This window comes from Dermacentor variabilis, chromosome 4 (genome assembly GCF_050947875.1).
Source record: "Dermacentor variabilis isolate Ectoservices chromosome 4, ASM5094787v1, whole genome shotgun sequence".
Taxonomy (NCBI): Eukaryota; Metazoa; Arthropoda; class Arachnida; order Ixodida; family Ixodidae; genus Dermacentor; species Dermacentor variabilis.
This window is the reverse complement of record NC_134571.1, coordinates 141,798,958-141,819,485: the sequence shown is the minus strand read 5'-3', so window position 1 is coordinate 141,819,485 and position 20,528 is coordinate 141,798,958. Positions and strand designations below refer to the sequence as shown.

General features: G+C 50.0%; 1 protein-coding gene across 2 annotated transcripts in view; it reads right to left on the bottom strand.

The window, feature by feature from the left end:
- LOC142577990 (uncharacterized) overlaps window positions 1–19,836 on the bottom strand; it is a 57,222-nt gene extending 37,386 nt beyond the window's left edge. For both annotated transcript variants that reach the window (XM_075687415.1, XM_075687416.1), the window contains exons 1-2: window positions 19,706–19,836; window positions 5,833–5,984 (exon numbers count right to left, since the gene is read on the bottom strand). In XM_075687415.1, the coding sequence (XP_075543530.1) occupies window positions 5,833–5,984; window positions 19,706–19,795 (242 nt within the window). In that variant the 5' untranslated portion in view covers window positions 19,796–19,836. The remainder of the gene's footprint in view (window positions 1–5,832; window positions 5,985–19,705) is intronic.
- Between the last annotated feature and the right edge of the window lie 692 nt (window positions 19,837–20,528).

Sequence of the window (20,528 nt, the reverse complement as noted above, 5' to 3'; positions counted from 1 at the left end):
TAGGGAAGGGCTTGACCACCAAGTATGAGTGGGTATCCATTCGCTTGCGAGTAAAGGCCATTGCAACGCTGTTCTCTGGTGATAGATGTAGTCCCTGCAGTGTAAGATACGACGACATGATGAAAAGCCTCGCTGTAGTCGCTGCTGAGTTACTCGACGAGACCCTGACCCATTCCATGTACAAATGTCATCAGCGTACAACGTTATATGTGCCCCAGTTGGTAGGCTCTTTTTCGAGTGAACGCGGGGGATGTTAAGTAGTAAGTGGCTAACGACTGCCCCTTGTAGAACTCCCTTTTCAACAGCATAGCAAGATGTCAGACCTTCTGTAGTTATTATACAAAGCTGCCGTCATTCGATATAGTTGGATAGCAATGTATAGAGGCGTCCTCAAAGGCCTACAGCTTCAAGGGCCTCAAAAACTGAGTGATGCAAAAACGGAATTGAAGGCGGCTTTGATGTCAATGAAGATGATTGGAATATGTCCAGTAGTTAGATGCTCTTCTACCGAGAAAATCAGGGATATTATATTGTCCGGTGCTGATCTATTCGGCCGAAAGCAATTAATTTCTTTGTGATGGATAGATGGATAGCGCTGTGTCCGCGTCTTGCCACGGTCTTTCGTCCCTTTTCGTGCGCTAAATAACCTCAGTTATGGGATAGATTCCTCGCGTTTGAAGGAGCCATGTCATTCATTTATGAATAATTTTTTCCAGGAGACGGCAGTGGCGGGAAAGGTGCCCTATAGCTTGATAGTTGACTTTGTCGAGGCCGGGAGAATACTTTTTGTTGGCAGCAACTATAGCCGCTGAAAGTTCTTTCATGGTGAAGGGGAGGTCCATTGCATCCACAGATGTTCGCGGAGGCTGTATGCCACCCGAAGACACGCCGCATGTACCGCGATGCCCTGATCCAGAAATAAGCCTGCAGTATTCCTCTGCAGTTTCTTTCGCGGTTAGTCTTTCATGAGGGAGCGATGATAAGGTATAACTGCTCGGCTGGCATCCGCAATCGTCTGATTGCACGCCAGATAATAGCCGCGGGTTTACGTACATACAGCGTCGCGCAGAAATCTCTCCACCGTTGCCGACACAATTCTGTGAGATAGCGTCTTATTAGACGCTGTGCTCGTCGAGAAGCACGCAGATCTTTCAAGATCCTTAGTGGGCAGTGCTTTTCGCTGCGCACGTCTTTGCATATCGCGAAGGTGCTGACACTCTTCATCATTAGCCGGAACATCAGGGTGCCGGAATGTAGTACATGATGTTTTCTTCAGGCAATGGACTATTGTCGGTACAAGTTCACTTTTTCGAGTTGCAGCTGTAATACCTCGACTAGAGGTATCTCTAAAAGCATACCAGTCTATGTATTTCATTTTTACTTTTAGTGAAGGCATTTGTAAACCAGAAGCCGATATCAGAATTGGGTAGGGTTCACTGCCCCTTGTCTTGAAGTCCATGCACCAGCTAAACCATTGAACAAAATACATTGACATAAAGGATAGATCAATGTAGCTGGTGACTCGTGGCTCCTTCTTGAAAGTAATGGTACTATCCTTCAATGGTTCAATGCGATGGTCCCCGAGAAATTAGCCAGCCTACATTCTCGCCCGCAGGTGCGCGTGCGGTCCCAAATTATGCTGTGGGCGTTAAAATCCCACTGATAATGCGTGGGCCAGGTGTTGAGAACAAAATTCTCGGTCTTGGCACATCAAATACTGCCCCCGGCTCCAAGTAGGCAGCTATTAGAGTAAACGTCTGCTTGCCAATCATTGTCTTCGCGCAGATGTATTCATTCGTGCTATGTGAAGAGGCAACAGTCTTGGCTATAAGAACGTCGTTGCGAAAACCAAACAGTAGTCGGCTGATACGATTCGTCCGCTGCGAATGCAGGAAATGGCAACCACTTATCCGGAAAGTCCGGTCTACACGGGACTCAGATATTACCACAAAAGGAAATTTGTAAGTACGTATAAGGTACTGAAAATCAGAGAGCTTCGAACGCAGACCTCGGGCATACCATTCAAAGATAGTAAACGATTTTAGATGACTGCTTGTGGTAACTGCTGGCCTTGAGCGACCCGACGAAATCATTGTTGGTTCAACGAAGAAATGCGGTTTGACGTGTTACACGCTGTAACTAGGGGCTCAAGAGCCATGACAGCCTCGGCCTCCGGGAGATTACTAACTGCATGATTAGCGCGAAGAAGAGCTTTGATTGCACCGAATAGCATAGGTACGATCAAATATGCGATATTAATTTCAATTGTGGTCGAAAGCGAGGCATGTATGTGAATTTCCCTGGTGTTCTGGATTGCGGTAATAGGTTGACTAGATGTTGGGTCTTGTGATGTCTTGTGCAGTGACTTGGCATGGCTCTCGTTATTCCCAAACAGAAGAAGCATAAGTCTTTTTTGGCGTTTGTCCAAGTTGTGGTGTGTCAGAATCGACAAGGCTGTTTTTCGGTGTCGATCCGTGGTGGGACGCGTCGCGGTCGACAGACGTCGGGCTCGTAAATACCAGCTCTGGATTCGGTGGGGCCTCTCGCAACGACGGGGGTTTTTCTTGTTTTTGTTGGACTGCATGTGCAAGTGTAGCCTCCCTTTCCTTCGGGTATCGTCCGTACGACGCCGGATGAGGTCCACCGCAGTTAGCACATCGCGATTGTGCCCGAGAAGCGCAATCTTTGTGCGAATGGGGTCCAGCCCATACACTGCAGCGGCTAGTACCTTTGCAATATTTTGCAATATGACTATGTCTTTGGCAGTTGTAACATTGCGTTGTAAATCCCATGTACTTTTTCACAGGGTAGCTGCTGAATCCAAGTAACACACGTTTCGGCATAGGAGAACCCTTGGCTAATATAGAACCACTGATCTTCGACGTGCTTCTGTAGCGGTTCCTTCCTGGTCAGCGAGGTAGGGAACTTGCCTACGAGGTGACAGGACGCCTTGTCGCGAGAGGTATTCCTGTACCTCTTTATCAGAGTACTCAACAGGGACTCCTTGAATACGTCCATAAGTGACAAAGTACGAAGATGGGACGCGAGCTTGCTCATAGTAGTGGCAATGAGCAGGCGATTAGCGGTGGTGTGCGGCGACACTTTCACCATGAGGCTGCCGTCCTTATTAAGGCGATGACTGAGGACTTTTTCTTGTGCTGTCAACACGATCGATGATGCTAGAACGTTCGGGTTTACTTTCCACAGCGTGCGCTCAGGTCGCGCTGGCTGGAAGATAACCGGAATTCCAACTTGTCGCTGTTTATTTACGCGGCAGCTGTAGAACTTGCCTGGTCCATTTCTTCGGCAACATCGTCTGTCGATAAGTTTGTGTTCATGTCATCGTGTCGTGGTCTCTTTTTCAAATTTTCTTCTTCACGTTGCGGACGTTTATCGTTTCTCGTGGCCTGATGAGGGCTGCATGGAGTGCAGTAGATGGCGGCCGCCCGACTCGAAGCTGCTTCCGTGTACCACACCCGCTTCACTTGTGGGGATTGCCCAACTCGCCTGTTGGGGATCCTGAGGCCATCAGCAGTCCACGGTTAATATCGAAGGTTTAAAGGGCAAACTGTAGTAACTAAAATTACTCAAAAACTGGCTGAGCAAGAGTAGGTAGGCTGATATCCGTCATCTTCGTCCTCCTCCTACTATGTCTTTAAGCAAGCCTCAATTACCCATCAATATGCGTGTTTGTCATGTGCGTGCAAGACATAAAAAATCTGCCATTATCCTCTGTTAAGGTGGGTGACCAGCGGAGCTGTATATATGGTGATAAATACGTTGATTGAAAATAAAATCCGCATACCACAATGAATTTCGTCTTTTCACGATTTTTCTTGTTGCTTTATTAACTTGCATACTCAATACTTCTTTAAAATTTTTAACCTTCTTTTGTTTGCTTTTCTGGATTTATTATTTGGCCACTGAGCTGGATATTGCTTTGTGGTCGCTGCGATATACGGCCAGTGGCTCTGTGCAACACTGGAAAGGTTCTTGGCTAATGTGAGGTCTATACACGACCGATGACGCGTCGCGAGCACACTGATGTTTGTTTGACATTGAAATCGAAACTTTCGACGAGAAACGCCGCTGACCATTTTCCGTATGGCCGAGACACGTCTACGTTGATATCACCGACAATTACGGTGGAAGTGGAGTCGGTAGGAGTCATTCAACCAAAGGTGCGTACACTTGGCGTTTGCGGCACGATTTTCGTTCGTCTTACGGGCCGCCCGCCATCGCTGCACATTCCCGCTTCTGTTCACGGCGCCATTCTTCGTAGGCGCGCTGTTTTTCCGTAGTCCTCAGCACACGCGGAATACCCATTGCACGGGTGGAGATAGAGAGAGGATAGACACTTTTATTAGGTAAATGCAGCTTTGGAGAGGCGTCCTCATTCCAGAATGCCTTGAGCTCGGGCCGCGTCCTGGGCCCTCGCAATCAGCCGTTGCTGATCCTCGAGGTCGGAGCTGGCCAAGGCTCTCTTGGCCAGCACGCGTGGAAGCGAACTGAGATAAAGTTACGTGGTTTGCCCATTGGTTTGCCTACAGAGCCCGTGACGTCCAATCGCAATCCATACTAAACCGTGTCTGTTCCGGTTTAAATTTTTGTACCGTATTTTCTATCACAATAAGTTTTGACACTCCTCGCGATTAAACGCAGATGGGGCGTACCCGGCGACAAGCTTTTGCTCTATGCTGTAGCTCTTTTAGCTCTGGGGTGGCCGCCTTATTTTTTTCCTACGCACACAAACCGCCATAACCTAGCGTATAACAGCGCTGTCGAAATAATGGGCGCAACGTTTCATTTACACGTGGGCTAGCGTATTTTGGGTGACGTTTAGAGAGCGTTATTGCTGTACTCGTCAGCAAATATTTTTCAGTGAAAGGACAACATGCTAATGTGCATAATGTGAGGTTCGTCATTTCGTAAAATAAATTTAATATGTCTGATTAAGATGCCCAATAAGTCTTTCTGATCTCTATATTTCCGCGCCCTCCCCACACACACAGAATATAGAAAAGGAAGGAAAGCGTGCGGTAGAGATTTTTATAACTCAAAAAATAAGTGTCAGTGGTGCTTTAAGCCACACACTTGTCTGCAAGTGGCAAGATGCTGCACTCCTCTGTTTTACGATCATCTGAACATTGCTAATCCTATGTATGCCGAAGTTGTGAAATAAGCAACTAAAGAAGTGTAGCACTGAGCACGAGTTCGCGGGATCCAATTCCGGCCACGGCGGCCGCATTTCGATGAGGGCGAAATGCGAAAACACCCGTGTACTTAGATTTAGGTGCACGTTAAAGAACCCCAGGTGGTCAAAATTTCCGGAGTCCTCCACTACGGCGTGCATCATAATCAGAAAGTGGTTTTAGCACGTAAAACCCCATAATTAAATTAAATTAAAGAAGCGTCACAACAACGTATTAAATTGAAAATAAACACCAACTTGTTGATTTTTCTCATTTCCAGCAATCTTAAAACTAAGGAAGACGACCAAGAATTCTCGCTTTTAATAATTCGAAACTCTGGCGAGCTCATGGCTTGATCTAACATTTGTTCTGTGAGTTCTCGAACACTGTTGATGGAATTTACGTATTTAGCCAGCTTTCTTTTATTCCTTTAGGATGAGCTGTTCAGTAATCTTGAAATGCACAAAATGAACCTTCCTGTATATAGACGCTTGCGCACAAGTTCCTACAGGTTCAGCGTGAAGGGTTAAGACTGTTCGGATTGCATAAGCATTCACAATTATCAAAAAATAATCCTTGCCTAAATAAAAAAAGGCTGTATAGTGTCACTTCAATAAAATGTGCATAACAATATACTCACATGAACGATCCATAGACAAAAGATTGAATAAGCTGAATAACATCGCCTGATACAGAACTACGCTTATAGTAAATGCATTCTGGTTGTTTGCCGGAAATATAGCGATTGTAACTTCGGCGCAGAATCACTAGATGGTGATCATGGTTGAAGAACTGCAAAAGAGGGATTGGTAAATAGTATGATCCCCCAAAGTAAGTCCCCTGCACGATGAAATTCTCTATCAGTGATGTAGTTAAATATGTCCTGAGTTTGACAAGCCCTTGATCCCTCCTAGACAAGGCCTAGAGGCTCGCACTTGTTGCATCATTCAGCAACCTTGCAGCAGCAGCAGACACGTGGCCGGCATGGCCAACAATTTGCAGACAGGAAACTCGAGACAGTATGGGGAACGAGCCCCTTTGCAAGTTGCTATAACTTCGTACCATTCTATATTTTTTTTTGAGGATCTCCCATAGCGGGCTTGCGCTAGTCTCGAGGAAAATTCAATAAAATCAACTCGAACGCACCGCATTGTGATAATTGTACAGCGCCTGACTGTGCGACACGGAGACGGGCCCACTGAAAACCATTTGCCTGCTCCATTGTCAAACCATTTTGAGTTACCAAAATGGACGCTCAGCAGGGTAACCTCGTATGCCATAAAAGAAAAGAAAAAACAACAACTATGAATGCTTTAATAAAGGGAGAATGAGACATTCACCCAATCGTAGCAATTGCTACAAAGGAAACCCATACGGGTTCCTGTTTCAACAACTCCTGCCTTCGCTCCGAGTTGTTGATAAGTTCAATTTCACCCTGCCATCAGCTAGCTGTCTGGCTAGCTCAGGTGGTGGAGCGGCTGCCCCGCAAAGGCGGTGGCCCCTGGTTCGAGTCCTCGACCAGGACGAATTTTTTTCACCTGCGAGGCTTCCAAGGTAGCCGTATGGGTTTCTTTGTAGCAGTTGCTATGATTGGGTGGATGTCTCGTTCTCCCTTTATTAATTACTTCCGTTCACCTCACAGGTTTTTCGCAGAACTATGACGTCTAAGAATGCTTTGTTTAGGAAGTGTTTTAGGGACAGGGGGTTCAATAATTTTTGCCGGTAGTTCTTCTCCCGGGGGATGCGGATTCCGTAGTCTAGGAACGCGTGGAATCATACTGCCAGCTTGGCCCAGTCTACCAGGCGTCGCTGATCCTCAAGGCTCGCGCACGCGAGGCTATCCTCCCATTGCTATTCGGTCGAGTCTGTGAGAGAGAGAGAGAGAGAGAGAGAGAGAGAGAAGGGAAGACAGAAAGGCCGGGAGGTTAACCAGACTGAGTCCAGTTTGCTACCCAACACGTGGGGAGGGGAATGGGGAGTGAAAGAGAGAGAGAGAGAGAGAACTTAGGTGTAGGATGTTTATAGTCGGGCACTCAAGTCTGTTGCTCTCAGGTAGCGAAAAAGCGCTCCAGTCTGTAATGTAACGTAAAGGCCGAGTCTGTAATGCTGTTTAGTCTTGGGTTGTGCCCACACTCCAAAGTTAAATTTGAACACATAACCGGTGCAATAAGAGTTAAACTGACTTTCAGGAGTCTTAACAGATGTGTATCGAATGTATTTAACTGGGTAATGATGCGTTAGCATTCTTAGTGTAATTCACGCACTTTCGGATAATTCTGTTTGTACCTATGTTTCTGTCTAACCTAACCATGTCTATTCCATGGTCAGATGGTTAGCCTATCGCGCAGAGGCGCTGAGAGAACACGGTTCCAAACCAACTGTCGGAACAACTTGGGCCACTGAGTATGTGGGAGTACGTACATATGTGCCGCTCTTCAATGAGCCTCCTTCACGCCGACATGGCTCACAGTAGATGCGGGACTGGGTCGGTACCACTGTTCAATGAAACTCTTTCACGGTAGATGTGTGCCGCTTTTCAGTGAAAGTCTTCGACGCCAAATTGGGTAACTAGGCATGTGGCACCGGAAATGCGCCGCTTTATCATGACGAAATAAATCGGCTGAATGCATCTCACGATGACTGTCGACGGTGATATGTTTAGCATTGAGTCAATAAAGCGCCACAACGTATTGCCACTGCTTCCAGAAAAAAAACTCGGCGCCAGCTAGCGGCCTCCGAAATACATGGCACGCCGGTGCGTGCGAACGCTGAGAAACGCGTAATGCGTCAACCAGGCTGGTCTTTCGCGCTTCTTTCTGCACACGCTGCGCCATCTCATGGCGCTGCCAAGAAGTTTATGCGCAGCTTCCGAGACAAGAAACGCGGCGCACTCGTGCCTGCGAAAGCTGATAATGGCTCTCTCGCTTGCCGCACAACCTGTCGTGCATGTGATCAGTGACCCAAGTTGCGGAGATGTTAATTGGAAAACGGCACATTTCCAGTGAATTCATGGCGCAGCTCGTTTAAGCGTTGGGGTGAAAGACGTACCATGAAAAGCGGCGTATTGTGCCGCAGCCTACTGAAGCTTCAGGTTGCTGTCCTTGAAGAAGTCTTGTGACGTGGCCTCGATTCCACCCAGCATCGAATAAACTTGAAGTATCTTTTTAATGCGTCAGCATTCTTAGGGTACCTCACGCACTTTGCAAGGGCTATCTATCTAATTAATATTTGTATATAACCGCGTTCCCACCCGCATGGGTCACTGGGTAGTCCGTGGTCGAAGCGGTAGCGCGTCGGGCTGCTGTGCTGAGGGAACAGGGTTCGAAACCAGCAGTTGGCCCAACTTAGGTCACTGAATATGTGGCGATGAGTGTATACGTGCCGGCCTTGGACGAACTGCTTTCACGCCGACATGGGTCAGTGTAGACGCGTGACTGGGTAGTTACCGCTTTTCGAAAAAAAAAATCCTTGGCGCCGACTTGCAGTACTGGGTAAGTGCCACTCGATCTGAACTGGTCTCGAATGAACCTATCTCATGCCAACCTAGGTCATTGGTATGTGCCAGTAGGTGTGTGACAAAGAGAGGGAAAATTTTTCATCATTCGAAGGCTGCGGGCCCCACACTTGTCATCTCGGAGGCCATGCACGAGCTTCTCAGCAGTGCCACTAGATTTCGCAGCTTATCCAGAAATAAGCGCGAGGGAGGAGCCCAGTTGCCGCGTGACGAGTTGCTCAGCGTTCGCACCCACCGGCGCGCCATGCATTTGGGAGACCATGCGCACGCTTCGCGGCGTTGGTGCGAGATGGCCCGAAGTGTTCTTAGGGAAGCACGAAATCGGAGTCCCCTTGCAGTACATGCCTCATACATAGCCGGTTTCGACGGTGGCAATACGCTGCGTCGCTGTGTTGAATCAACGCTAACGCATTACCGTCGACAGACATCGAGAGATGAGTTCTGCTGAATTTCTTTTGTCACTGTAAAGCCGTCCATTCCCAGCGGCATATACCTAGTTAGCCAAGTTGGCGTCAAAGGCGTTCAGTCATAAGCTGCGCGCACCGACCGGTACGTATCCATTGTCCCAAGTAGGCATCAAACAGGTTCGTTGAAGGCGAGCACATACCGAGCGGCACATTCCAAGGGCTTCAAGCTGGCGTCAAAGAGCTTCGCTGAGCATCGGTACCTACCCAGTCGATCATCTACAGTGACCCATGTCAGCATGAAAGAGGTACGTTGAAGAGCGGCACATATGTGGATATAACTACACACTCTGTGACACAAGTTGGTACAACCGTTTGTTTCGAACCTTGTTTACTCAGCACAGCAGCCCGATGCGCTACCGATTCGACCATTGACTACCCAGTTTCCGAGGTAGCCAGGAAAATGGTTCGACACAGACATAGATAGATAAAAGATAGATAAATTGGAAAAGCCCGTCGTTTACCTAAGAATGCTAACGCCATTAGAAGATCGCTTAAGTTTATCCAACGTTGAGCGGAACTAAGCGGGAAATAGGCCAATAAGGCGTTGCGCACAGCGAGGCTGAACAGGACGCTAGCGAGCAGTTTTGAGCCATCCAGTGAACTATACCGCGCGGGCCGGCCAACCCTCTAGACTGAACATCCTAAAATGGGTCTGCTGTTTGCTGCCATTACACGTAAAGTCCGCATAAGAACTTTGGAAGGAGAGGAGCATCTCCTTTTGGGTGTTCAGTGTCTTCGCACAAAAATTATGTCGTCTACACACATTTAGGAGCACGTCAATGGTTGTGTGACTGAAATAGAGATTGGCGCGTGGTAGTGATTCCCGTACAGTCACACATTTGTTATTCAACGAGACCGTGAGTTCTGCATTGCGGTGTCGCGGCGAGTTCGGTCTTGCGCAGCGATGCCTCAGTACGAGCTGACCCCGTGCCCAGGCGATGAGACATGCAATCCTCTCGCCGTCGTTGTCACTTGGTGACACAATGCTTGAGAGGTGGTTACCATATATACTGAACAGCAATGACAAGAGGTTTCTGGAGACTACGCTGTGTGTCTCTAAGAGCCTTCCTTCTTTGCTTAACTTCAAAAGCTTCGCGAAAAGAATACAATACGCATCTTCGCACGCTACTCATATTGTATGCGACCTAAACCGCGGAAATGATATACTAAATATGGGGATGGTCAGTTCTCTGACAATGTGTGGCGACCTTTGTGCGCACTTGTCTAGTGGTAATGCTTACTGTAACGGCAGAGTGCGCTTCGCCCGCAAGCACTACAGTACGCTGTGATGTGTTCAGGTTTGCTCAAATTTCCATTAGTCACACCTTTACATACTGTCAATGACAAAACACAGTGGAGCTTATCGGTGCACATTCAGGATTGCAATTACAAACGCTGCTGTTGGATTGAATTGGAAAAAACTTTAATAAGAATCCTGCAGGATGCACGCCACCGCGCAGTGGGCGTCTCCGACGCAGGGACCGACAGGGAGGACCTGGCGGCCGCTGCGCGAGCCTGCTGAACGGCCCATTGCTGGTCTTGTACGAGCGGACTTCGTATGGTCTTCTCCCACTTGTCTGAGGTAGAGTCAGGCGGAGCGTTTCTGCACTCCCAGAGCACGTGTGCGAGTGTCGCCGTGACCCCGTACGAGGGGCACGCATCGTCGGGGTAGACGTCCGGGTAGATGATGCGTAACGCGTCCGGGTTTGGATAGGTATCTGTCTGTAACAAGCGTAGCGTTAGCGCCTGCGGCCTAGTTAGTTTGGGGTGCGGGGGTGGAAAGAGACGTCGTCCCAAGTAAAAGTGTTTGGTGGTTTCATTGTACGTTACTGAGGCGTCCCTGTTCGCCTCCAACTCATCGAGACGTTGTTGCCCGGGCGTGACGGCGCGGTCGGTAAGCGCTCGCGCAGCGTCGTGGGCTGTCTCGTTGAGGTTGGGCGGGGCGCCCAGGATACAACCCAGATGGGCGGGAAACTAGATCACGGTGTCATGTTTGAGGGTGCTCGGATCAGTGCCGCGGAGGACGCGTAACGCCTCTCCGCTCTCGAACGCTTTGATGGGCAGTCTCGAGTGCCTGAATATTGTCGTCCGCTTATCGTCGAGCATTGCCAGGGCTATGGCCACTTGCTCCGCCACCTCGGGGTCACGTGTGTGTACCGTGCCCGTGTTTAAAGTCCGTTGCGAGGGCGAGACCGCTACCGCAGCGAAGGCTCGGTTGCATCGGTAGGCGGCGGCGTCCACGAAAACGACGTCGTCCGCTTTCTTGTTTATGCGTTTGAGGAATGCGGTGGCCGGGGCTAGGCGCCTGCCTCGATTGTGTTTCGGACGTACGTTTCGCGGAATGGGTGCGATCGTGATCAGGTCGCGGAGCTCGCGGGGAACCGGCGTAAACTCCGGTGGATACTGGGTGTTCGGTGGGAAGTAGCCGAGCTCGCGCAAGATGTGACGGCCGGTCTTGGTCATCGTATCATCTGCGCTCTCTCCTGAGCCTCAGTGATCTCTTCGAGGGTATTGTGCACCCCGAACTCGAGGAGTCGATACATCGGCGTGGTGATCAGGAGCCCAAGGGCCCGCTTCACTACCTTTCGGATTAGTGTACTAAGCTTGTCACGCTCTGATTGTTTCCACTTGTGCATTGCTGCGATGTAGGTAAAGTGACATAGGACGAACGCGTGTACGAGACGTAGTAAGGTCGCCTTCTTTGAAGCTGTAGTGACGGTTGGCTACTCTGCGTACGAGTCGTATCACGTTGTCCGTCTTTGTCGTCAGCTTGTGGACCGTTTGGATGTTTGATTCATCCGCCTCGATAATCATTCCCAGTACTCGGATGGAGTCGACCCTGGGGATCGGGCCACCGTCTCTGGTGCGGACGGTGATGTTGCGCTCGGTCGGTGGTTTCCATCCCGTAGGCCTTTTACGTTGTCGTTTTGGGCAGTACAACAGCGCCGATTTGGCGGAGGAGCACTTGAGGCCCGTGTGGTCGGGGTAGGACTAAGCGGTTTCGACTGCCTCCTGCAGAGCGGATTCGATAAAGCCGTCCGACCCCGCGGAGCACCAGATGGTGATGTCGTCCGCGTATACCATATGGTTGACGCCTTGTATCTTCGAGAGGCGTTCGGAGAGCCTAATCATCACCAGGTTAAACAGCGTCCGGGGGAGGACGGAGCCCTGGGGGATGCCACGCTGACCGAGCTCGACATATTCCGACGTGAGGTCTCCCGCACGGAGCACGGCCTTGCGACGGGTTAGGAAGGAGCGGACGAACTCGTAGAACCGGCGCCCGAGCCCTAGGTCCGCGATCGTCTTATGTATTGCCGAGTGCTCGAGGTTGTCGAACGCCTTCTCCAGGTGGAGGCCGAGTATGGCGCGGGTGGCCCCAAGTGGCCCCGGCATCTATGATCTGGTATATGAGGAGAAGCATCGTATCCTGCGTCGATAGCCCCGGATCGGAAGCTGATCATGTGGTGTGTGAAACAGTACTGGTCTTGGAGATACCAACCGATTCTGTTGAGTACGACATGCTCGGCCACCTTACACACGCACGACGTGAGCGAGATGGGTCGAACGTTATCGACGCCAAGCGCCTTGCCCGGTTTTGGAATCAGGATCGTCTGGGCGAGTTTCCAGGCATCAGGTAACTCGCCCCGCCCCCACACGTCATTGATGGCGCCCGTGAGGTACACGACCGAGGGGTCGTCTGAGTTTCACAGGAGCTTGTTGACTATGCCATCTGGGCCCGGGCCGGAACGGTCGTTTAGTTCGTGGAGAGCCCGGCGTACCTTTTCGACGGAAAATTCGGCGTCGAAGAGGGTGTTGTCGGTACCCGTGTAATCGGGATGTAGGGTCGGCGGGCCTGTGGGTATCGGCAGGTACTTATGCACAAGGGTCTTGATAGTGTCATCCGGCGAAGCGGTGCCTTTGGGTATTGATGCCTGATGGTCTTTAGCCTGGTGAAAGACTTAGGTGAGCGAGTGGCGCTGGTTCGTGCGGGTGTCGGTGTCGTTGAGCAGGTGTTTGAGGATGTTCCACGTCTTCCCGTTGTGGACCTGACCGTCGACTGAGTTACACACCTCGTCCCATTGCTGTTTGGATAGGGTGTTTTAGTGTTCCATTTTGGTCTTGTTCAGTTCTGCAATGCGTTTGCGGAGCCTGCGGTTGAGACGCTGGGTTTTCCATCGTGTCAGCAAAGACTGTTTGGCTTCGAGCAAGTGAGCGAGCCGGCTGTCCATCTTCTCGGTTGGGATATCCGTGCTAAATGTTTTCGTGGCCTTACCGACGTCGGCCTTGAGCTGAGCCGCCCACGTCTCGAGGTTCGGGGCAGTGTCGGAGAGGGAGTCGTGAGGCACGAGTCTTGCGAGAGAGGTCCCAGTCGACCCACATGTACGACTTGGGCTTCCTGAAGATGCCGGGTAAATGCACGGCCAGTATGAGATGGTCGCTGCCAAGATCCTCCGCAAGATTGGACCAGCGGTCATCGGCTGTGTTCTTCACGAAGCAGAGATACGGAGTGGCGTCTCTGTTCGTGAACGTGCGGTAGGGAACGTCTTGTCTGTCACTAGGGTAAGATCCAGCTCGTTCGTAAGCTGCCACAGCGCGGCGCCCTTGGGGGTGTCATACACGCAACCCCAGGTGCGATGCGCAGCGTTAAAGTCGCCAGCTATCACGAGCGGGCTTGAGCCTGCAAGACGGATGGCTCTCTGCAAGAGGCGTCGGAAACGTTGACTCTTTTGTCTGGGGCTGCTGTACACGTTGAGGATGTACACACTCTGTCGGGACGCGTCACTTTGGAAAATCTCCGTCATGACGTTGTCCACCTCGGACGTGCCGAGGTCATGCGCGAGGCAGGTGAGCTTTTTAGAGACCAGCGTGGCGGTACCACGTTCTCCCGCGAGGCCTGGTAACCACTAGTAACCGGTGAACGTGGCGATGTGTGTTAGAGTTTCTTGCAGTAGGATTACGTGGGGCTTGGCGTCGTGGCTGCGTATGTATTGCTGCAGGGAGGCCCTTCGCCCAGTGAAACGCCTGCAGTTCCACTGCCAGATGCGGAACGCTTCATCTCGCCTGACCATCTTGATGCTTGTAGGGTCGGCCCAGGCGCCTGACAGTTGGAGGGGGGCCGCGTGTGTGGCTGGATTGGGCACAGGGTGTTGTGGCGAGACCGGCTTACCAGCGGCAATGGCGGGGGCTACGACATTTTCGAGATAATGTTCGGCTGTCCCCAACCGATTACCGTGGGTCGTGAGGGTGGACTGTACGCGGGCCATATTCCCTCCGAGAAAGCGGAGGCTCTCTTTAATGGCCGACAGCGATCTCTTCTAACTCGGGTTTCAGTTCTGGTAGAGCATGAGCGACGGCGCGTTTCTTGGGCGCGTTCTCGCCGTCGGCGCTACCAGCTCTAACAGGTTGCGGCGGTGATCACGGGGATAATGGCTGCGCGCGCCCACCTGTCGTTTTGTAGTTTGGTAATCGCCGCCGTAAGTTTGAGGATTGTCTCTTTCATAGCGGCGTTTTCGCGTTTGAGTAACGCTATCTCGGATTTGTTAGTGTCTGTAACGTGCTCTGGGAGTGAGCAGCTGCAGACCCTACCTGTGATGTGCTGTCGTTTCTCCTTCCGCGGACGACGTCCGCCCAGGTGAGGGTACCTCGTTTCTTGTTGCTCGTTGGTGGCGCCGGCGAGCTTGACAATTGCTGACAGGAGGGACCGGGGCGGTATCCAGAACGGCAGCCGGAACGGGACACGGGCCCGGACTTGGAGCGAGAAACGGAGTGGTCCCAAGATGAGTTGCTCGGCGCACCACGGGAGCGGTCCCTGGGTCGGCTCCGGGATGTCGATGCCCGCCTGGAGTGGTACCGAGATTGGCCCCTGGATCTGGACTGGGATCGGCTGTTGTCAGCGGCCCGGGCACCTCCAGGGACGTGCGGGTAGTCGTCTGCGGTGGTAGCGATGGCGTACTTGGGCATTGTAGCACAGTCGTCGCCGTTCCTCGTCGAGCGTGCTCTTTCCCATTGCCGTCGTCATACCACGTATGGAATATGGTAGCGTTCCTTGCAGACTTTGTCGGCGGCGAGATGGGGGCAGTGGCGTAGCAACAGGGGGGGCCGGGGGGCCGTGGGCCCCGGGTGCAAGGGGCCAGTAGGGGGGGGGGGCTGTCATATACGCCTGAAGACACCCCCTTTCCGCCGGCTTGACTGGGCGCAAATTGCAAAGAATGCTCCGGTATTCAGTAGCCCAAGCTCATGCACCCGATGCGTTGCGCCGCAGAATTGTCGGCTGCAGCTCTATCAACACCCCACGAAAGAATTGCACGAATGTGCGGGCTAAAAGAATTTAATTCGCGAAATGGTCGCTAAACTACTCGCCTTAGCGGAACGTTTCATGTGGGGTGCGCTCGCGCTGTGCGTTCATGCTGGGAGCAGGAGGCGCTACACATACAGTGAGGCGTTGTAAGGCGTTGTAAGGCGTTGGGGCTCTTGGGTCCCTCTTCCGTTCAGAACGCGCAGCGAAGACGAACAAAGACAGCAGCAAGAGGGCGTTCAACCAGCGCGCCGGGCGCTCGCGTTTACGGCGAAGCGTTCGTTGAGAGCGACGTTGCATAAGTGGGGCCGTCAAAAGTCGCGAATGGGATTCTCTGGATCGTCTTCGGACTCGGTTCGGCCGAAGAGTTTGGCGGTGTATGACTCAACAGGCTGTAGTCGCGGGCCCGCCACGATGTCCGGCTCGCTTTTACTTCCCCTCTTCCGCTCGCTCCGAGAAGCCGCTGCGAAACCTGCCGTTATGTTTCACGCTTTCCTTCTTAACCTCGAAAGTTTCAGAAAACTGTTGTTGTTGCGTGACTTCATGTTACAAGTACAGCGTCTGTATCAGCTGCACAGAACTTTATAAAGAAAAGGTGAATTTTGTAAGGATATTTCCCGATCGAGATTCTATGAAGTTATGTCTTTCTGTGATTACTAGGAACTCGGTAGCGCGAAAAATATGGCAGATAAAGTAATAACCATATCCTTAATAATCCCGTAATTAGTATTTATAGAGGAAGTACTTCAATTCGAGAATTGAGGACTTAAAGTCATGTTATTAACTCAACAAAAACTTCTTAAGAGGAAGCTTTAGCTCGGGCTCAACTCCGACGCGGCCTATTCAAATACATGTAAAAACGCAAAAACGTTTTTCTGAGATAACCCCTGGACCGATTTTAATGAAATTTGTTGCATTTGAGAGGGAAAGTGAAATTCTAGTGACTGTTGGTCAGGGAATTTCTATTTAGGTCCTGAATTTTGTTAAAAAGATTTTCAAAAATTCGAAAGTTTGAAAAAAATAGAAGCATGAAGTTCACAAATTTATAACACTGCATCAAGAGCAGATATCGCGGTTCTGTAAACGAGATCCATCAGATCATTGAAAGCGGACAAATTCGATACGTCATTTTATATCTTACGTGAATTTGTTACGTTGTTTAGAAGGGTTCTGCAAAACCTATATTTCCATTTTACAATATTTTTTGACATTCATGTGTAACCCATCAATTTTGTCCGCTTTAGATGTACTATTAGATGCAGTTCACGGAATTGTATTATCAATTTTCGTTGCTGAGTTACAGAGCTGTAAACTTGAAAGTTTCGTTTTTCGAAAATTTTCAATATTTGCCAATTTTTAATAAAAAATTGACAACCTAAATAAAAAATCCGTAACCAACAGTCACTAGATCTTAAGTTTTTCTTTTAAATGCAACAAACCTCGTCAAATTTGGTGCAGTGGTTGCCGAGAAAAACGAATTCTGCTTTTACATGTATTTAGATAGGAGCACCCGAGCTAAAGCTTCCTCTTAAACAAAATCGTTTTGGGTGCTACAACCTACAGTACTTTGGCACTGTGCACACGGCGCCCAGTATATGGCAGCAGCGAAAGAAATATGAAATAGTGGACCAGTGACGTTGATCCCTTAATCCTCTCCATTGCGAGTGCAGACCAACAGTAGTGCAAGCTTTCGCTGGCACGGCGTCATCGCGGACTTTTCTTTCTTTTTTTATGGTGACGCCAAGAATCGACGCAAAGCGTGCTTTATTCTGTTCCCAATCTTGCGGTGGTACCGCAGCTCGGTTAATCACGTTTGTTAGTATAGCAGCAAATGAAAACAATGCTTTATTGATCAGAGTGAAGAGAACTCGTAATTGTCATAGCATTGGCGCCCGCGCAGCGGGGAGGCAGGTACCGTTTTCTAATAGGGTGGGGAGATCAGCGTCACTGACAAACAATTTAATTTTCGTTTTCGTTCAAGGCTGCCTACAGACAAAATACTGTGTGCCATAGTGTCTACGACGATTTTTATGAAGTTTTTGTTGGGCAAGATATGAATGTCGGGCTTCAATTTTGCAAATGCAATATTGCCGCTAAAATTGGTAATTAAAACTTTATTATAAAGATAATTTTTGTTACTTGTGACGTGAGCCATATTTTCCACGATGCCGCATTTGTATTGGCTGCCAAGCCTTACAGTCTGACAGAAGATGTGCACGTGGGCTTATCACACGTTATCAGTGCAGCACCCTGTGTTACTTGGCGCAGGAAAAACAGCGTGTATATTTGCTGCATTCGCGATCTCTGGGAAAGAAAGCGAAGGAGAGGGGGACCCGGGGAACGTGCGCGGTATCCAAGGCGGCTGTACTGGTGCTGAAACCCGGAAATTGTCGATATCCTCGCCTTCCTCGACTACATCAAGGGGGGGGGGGGAGGTGACAGAAGACCTATGGGCCCCGGGTGCCAGACGACCTAGCTACGCCACTGGATGGGGGCCACCGCATAGCTTACATTTGGGTGCACAGTGGTGCTCCCGAGTGGGGTTTGGGACACTATAGCCTCGGCAGATAACGTCCCCGGGGTTTTGGCACACGTCGGCACAGTGGCCGAGCCGACCGCAGGCCTATCATACATCGACCTGCCTGCGGTATAGCGTGCAGTGCATGATAAGCGATCCATAGCGCTCGAAATTGGGCACTCGATGGCCGTCGAATGCCACGATTACTGCGGTGGTGGTGTCTATGCGCTTGGCGGCCAATGCCAGTGGATTTCTGTCATTGACAATTTTCGAGTCGATGTCCATCTTGCACGGGGACCCCGCGAATGACTCCCTTGCAAGTGGACTGTGGTGCAGCTTCGTAGGCACTGACCTCGTGGGTAACGCTTTGTATCCAAATTTGCTTTACTCGCACGTAGCGGTTAGCATTTTCTCTGTGCGGAGTGTTTGCCACTAATATATTCTGTTTGTTGTTGGGGCATAGCGCATGCGAGTGTTGTGCCGGGCTGAGGCCGGCCGAGGCGGCAATGGCGTCGGCAGCCACCGCAGGGCCAACCTATCTATGTTAAGTCCCCCACGAAGCCTTATAATAATACAGATGTCATATTTTGGCAATGGCGGCATTCTGCTTGCGCGGGTAATGGTGTTTTTAACTGCTGTAAAGCAGTGATTTGGGCTTGTTGGTAAGACAACGTGAGGCTTATAGCGCGTGAAAAAGACAAGGACGAAAGTGAGACGTGACACACACAGGCGCCTGTGTGTGTCACGTCTCACTTTCGTTATTGTCTTTTTCATGCGCTATAAGCCTCACGATGTCTTACCAATAGCGCCTGTGTGTGCCACGTCTCACTTTCGTCCTTGTCATTTTCACGCGCTATAAGCCTCACGGTGTTTTTAACGTTTTCACGACGGCCACGGGTTTCAGTTCCTCCATGTTTCAACAGCCCACATGGCGGAGTAGGGTTAACGCTCTCAGGTTTGGCTGCGGCGTGGCGAGACGTGGCAATCTGCCAGCCTTGATCCGGGGTGATTTCCTCCACGGCAATGTCCTCCCCGGCTACTTGGTATTCCATATCTGTGCACAAAAATTGCAGCCCAAGCGGCGGCGGCGACGACGTGGAAGAGCGCCAGATGCGGCGCCGCGCTAGCATGCGCTCACCACGTCGGATTAGAGGTTCCCCTCGTTAGGGCTAGCGAGGTGGCGGCCGAGCGACGATGGTAAAACCGCTGTAGAAGGTAGAGATAAACACTCACAGTGTTCAGGAAAGTGTCCACAGAGTCCGTGCAACTTCACGAAGCCGTCGTGCAAAAATATTCCCATGAAATCGTGAAAAATTGCCACAAGAACATTGGTAGAAACAAGAGCCGAATTGAATTCGTCCGCACACTTTGGCCTCTGTGCTACTTCGTGTTATTTATTCCTCAAATCGTACTTAAAAATACAGGTTACAACAACGCATTCTTTACAAGTGCTGAGGCACCAAAGACTTTCCGCGGAAACTAAATAGAATTTTTATGGGTCAAACGGGTCACAGTGTCATTGCTAAATACTTCTAAGACTTATGTGACGCGTTGCGAGAGTGCTTGGCTCGCTGTTGGTCATGCATTTGCGCACAGACGATACCAAGACATATGTTGAACACTAAAAAGTAACTTCAGATGCGCAGTAATAGCAATGGTTAACTGGCGTTATTAAATTTTCGTCTGGTAGCGCTTTGGTTATGAAGACAAAGAACTTACCAACTTAACGTCTTGTAGCGAAGCCCTGCCTCTGTAATCGAAACTTGATGCAGCTAATTGAAGAACGCAAATTATAGCGATTAAGCGCATCCTTAAGCCTTGTATTTTGACACGAAGGGAAACGTACAATGCCGTTTGGATCCGCGCGCTACATAATATATCTTCTTACTTATTAGAATTTCTTTAGTAATAATTATTCCTAACGATGTATGCTTGGCCACAAATATGAATAAACAATGTCATTGAATTGGCCGGAGAAAATTCTAGGCTCTGCGTCTTTTGATTTCTGACATTTGATTTTGACATTTCATTTGACAGCTGTCAAATGTCAAAGGTTTGTGCAATACGTCTGCTTGCTAGCAGCACCCGCCTTGATCGTAAGTAGAAGCAACAGGCAAGGTAATAATTTATTGTCTCGAGATTGGCAACAGCGTCATATTTTAATTAAGAAGTAGTGCCGTTCTTAATCCTAAAATCTTTGTAGAGGACAATTAACAGAACCGCCAGGATCGTTACCAGGGTCGTTAGAACTGTGAGTAGACAAAAAACTCACCAACAATTACGATACTACCTAATGCGAAATTTGAACTCAGCTTTATACGTTTTCGTTTCGCGATAAATTGGTTGGCGCGGACAATCTGCCTCGTGCGGCACGTCGCAAACGGAGTGAAGTGTGGCGTGACTGCCTCGCTAATTGGGAGATCGCGAGAGGCAGCGCGCGGGCAACGCGTGGGCGCGATTGACAGCAGCCGGCGCAGGGAGACCTCCGCTCAAGCAGCGCCTTGTTTCCATATATAATATAGGTGGCCTCATCAGGGAACCG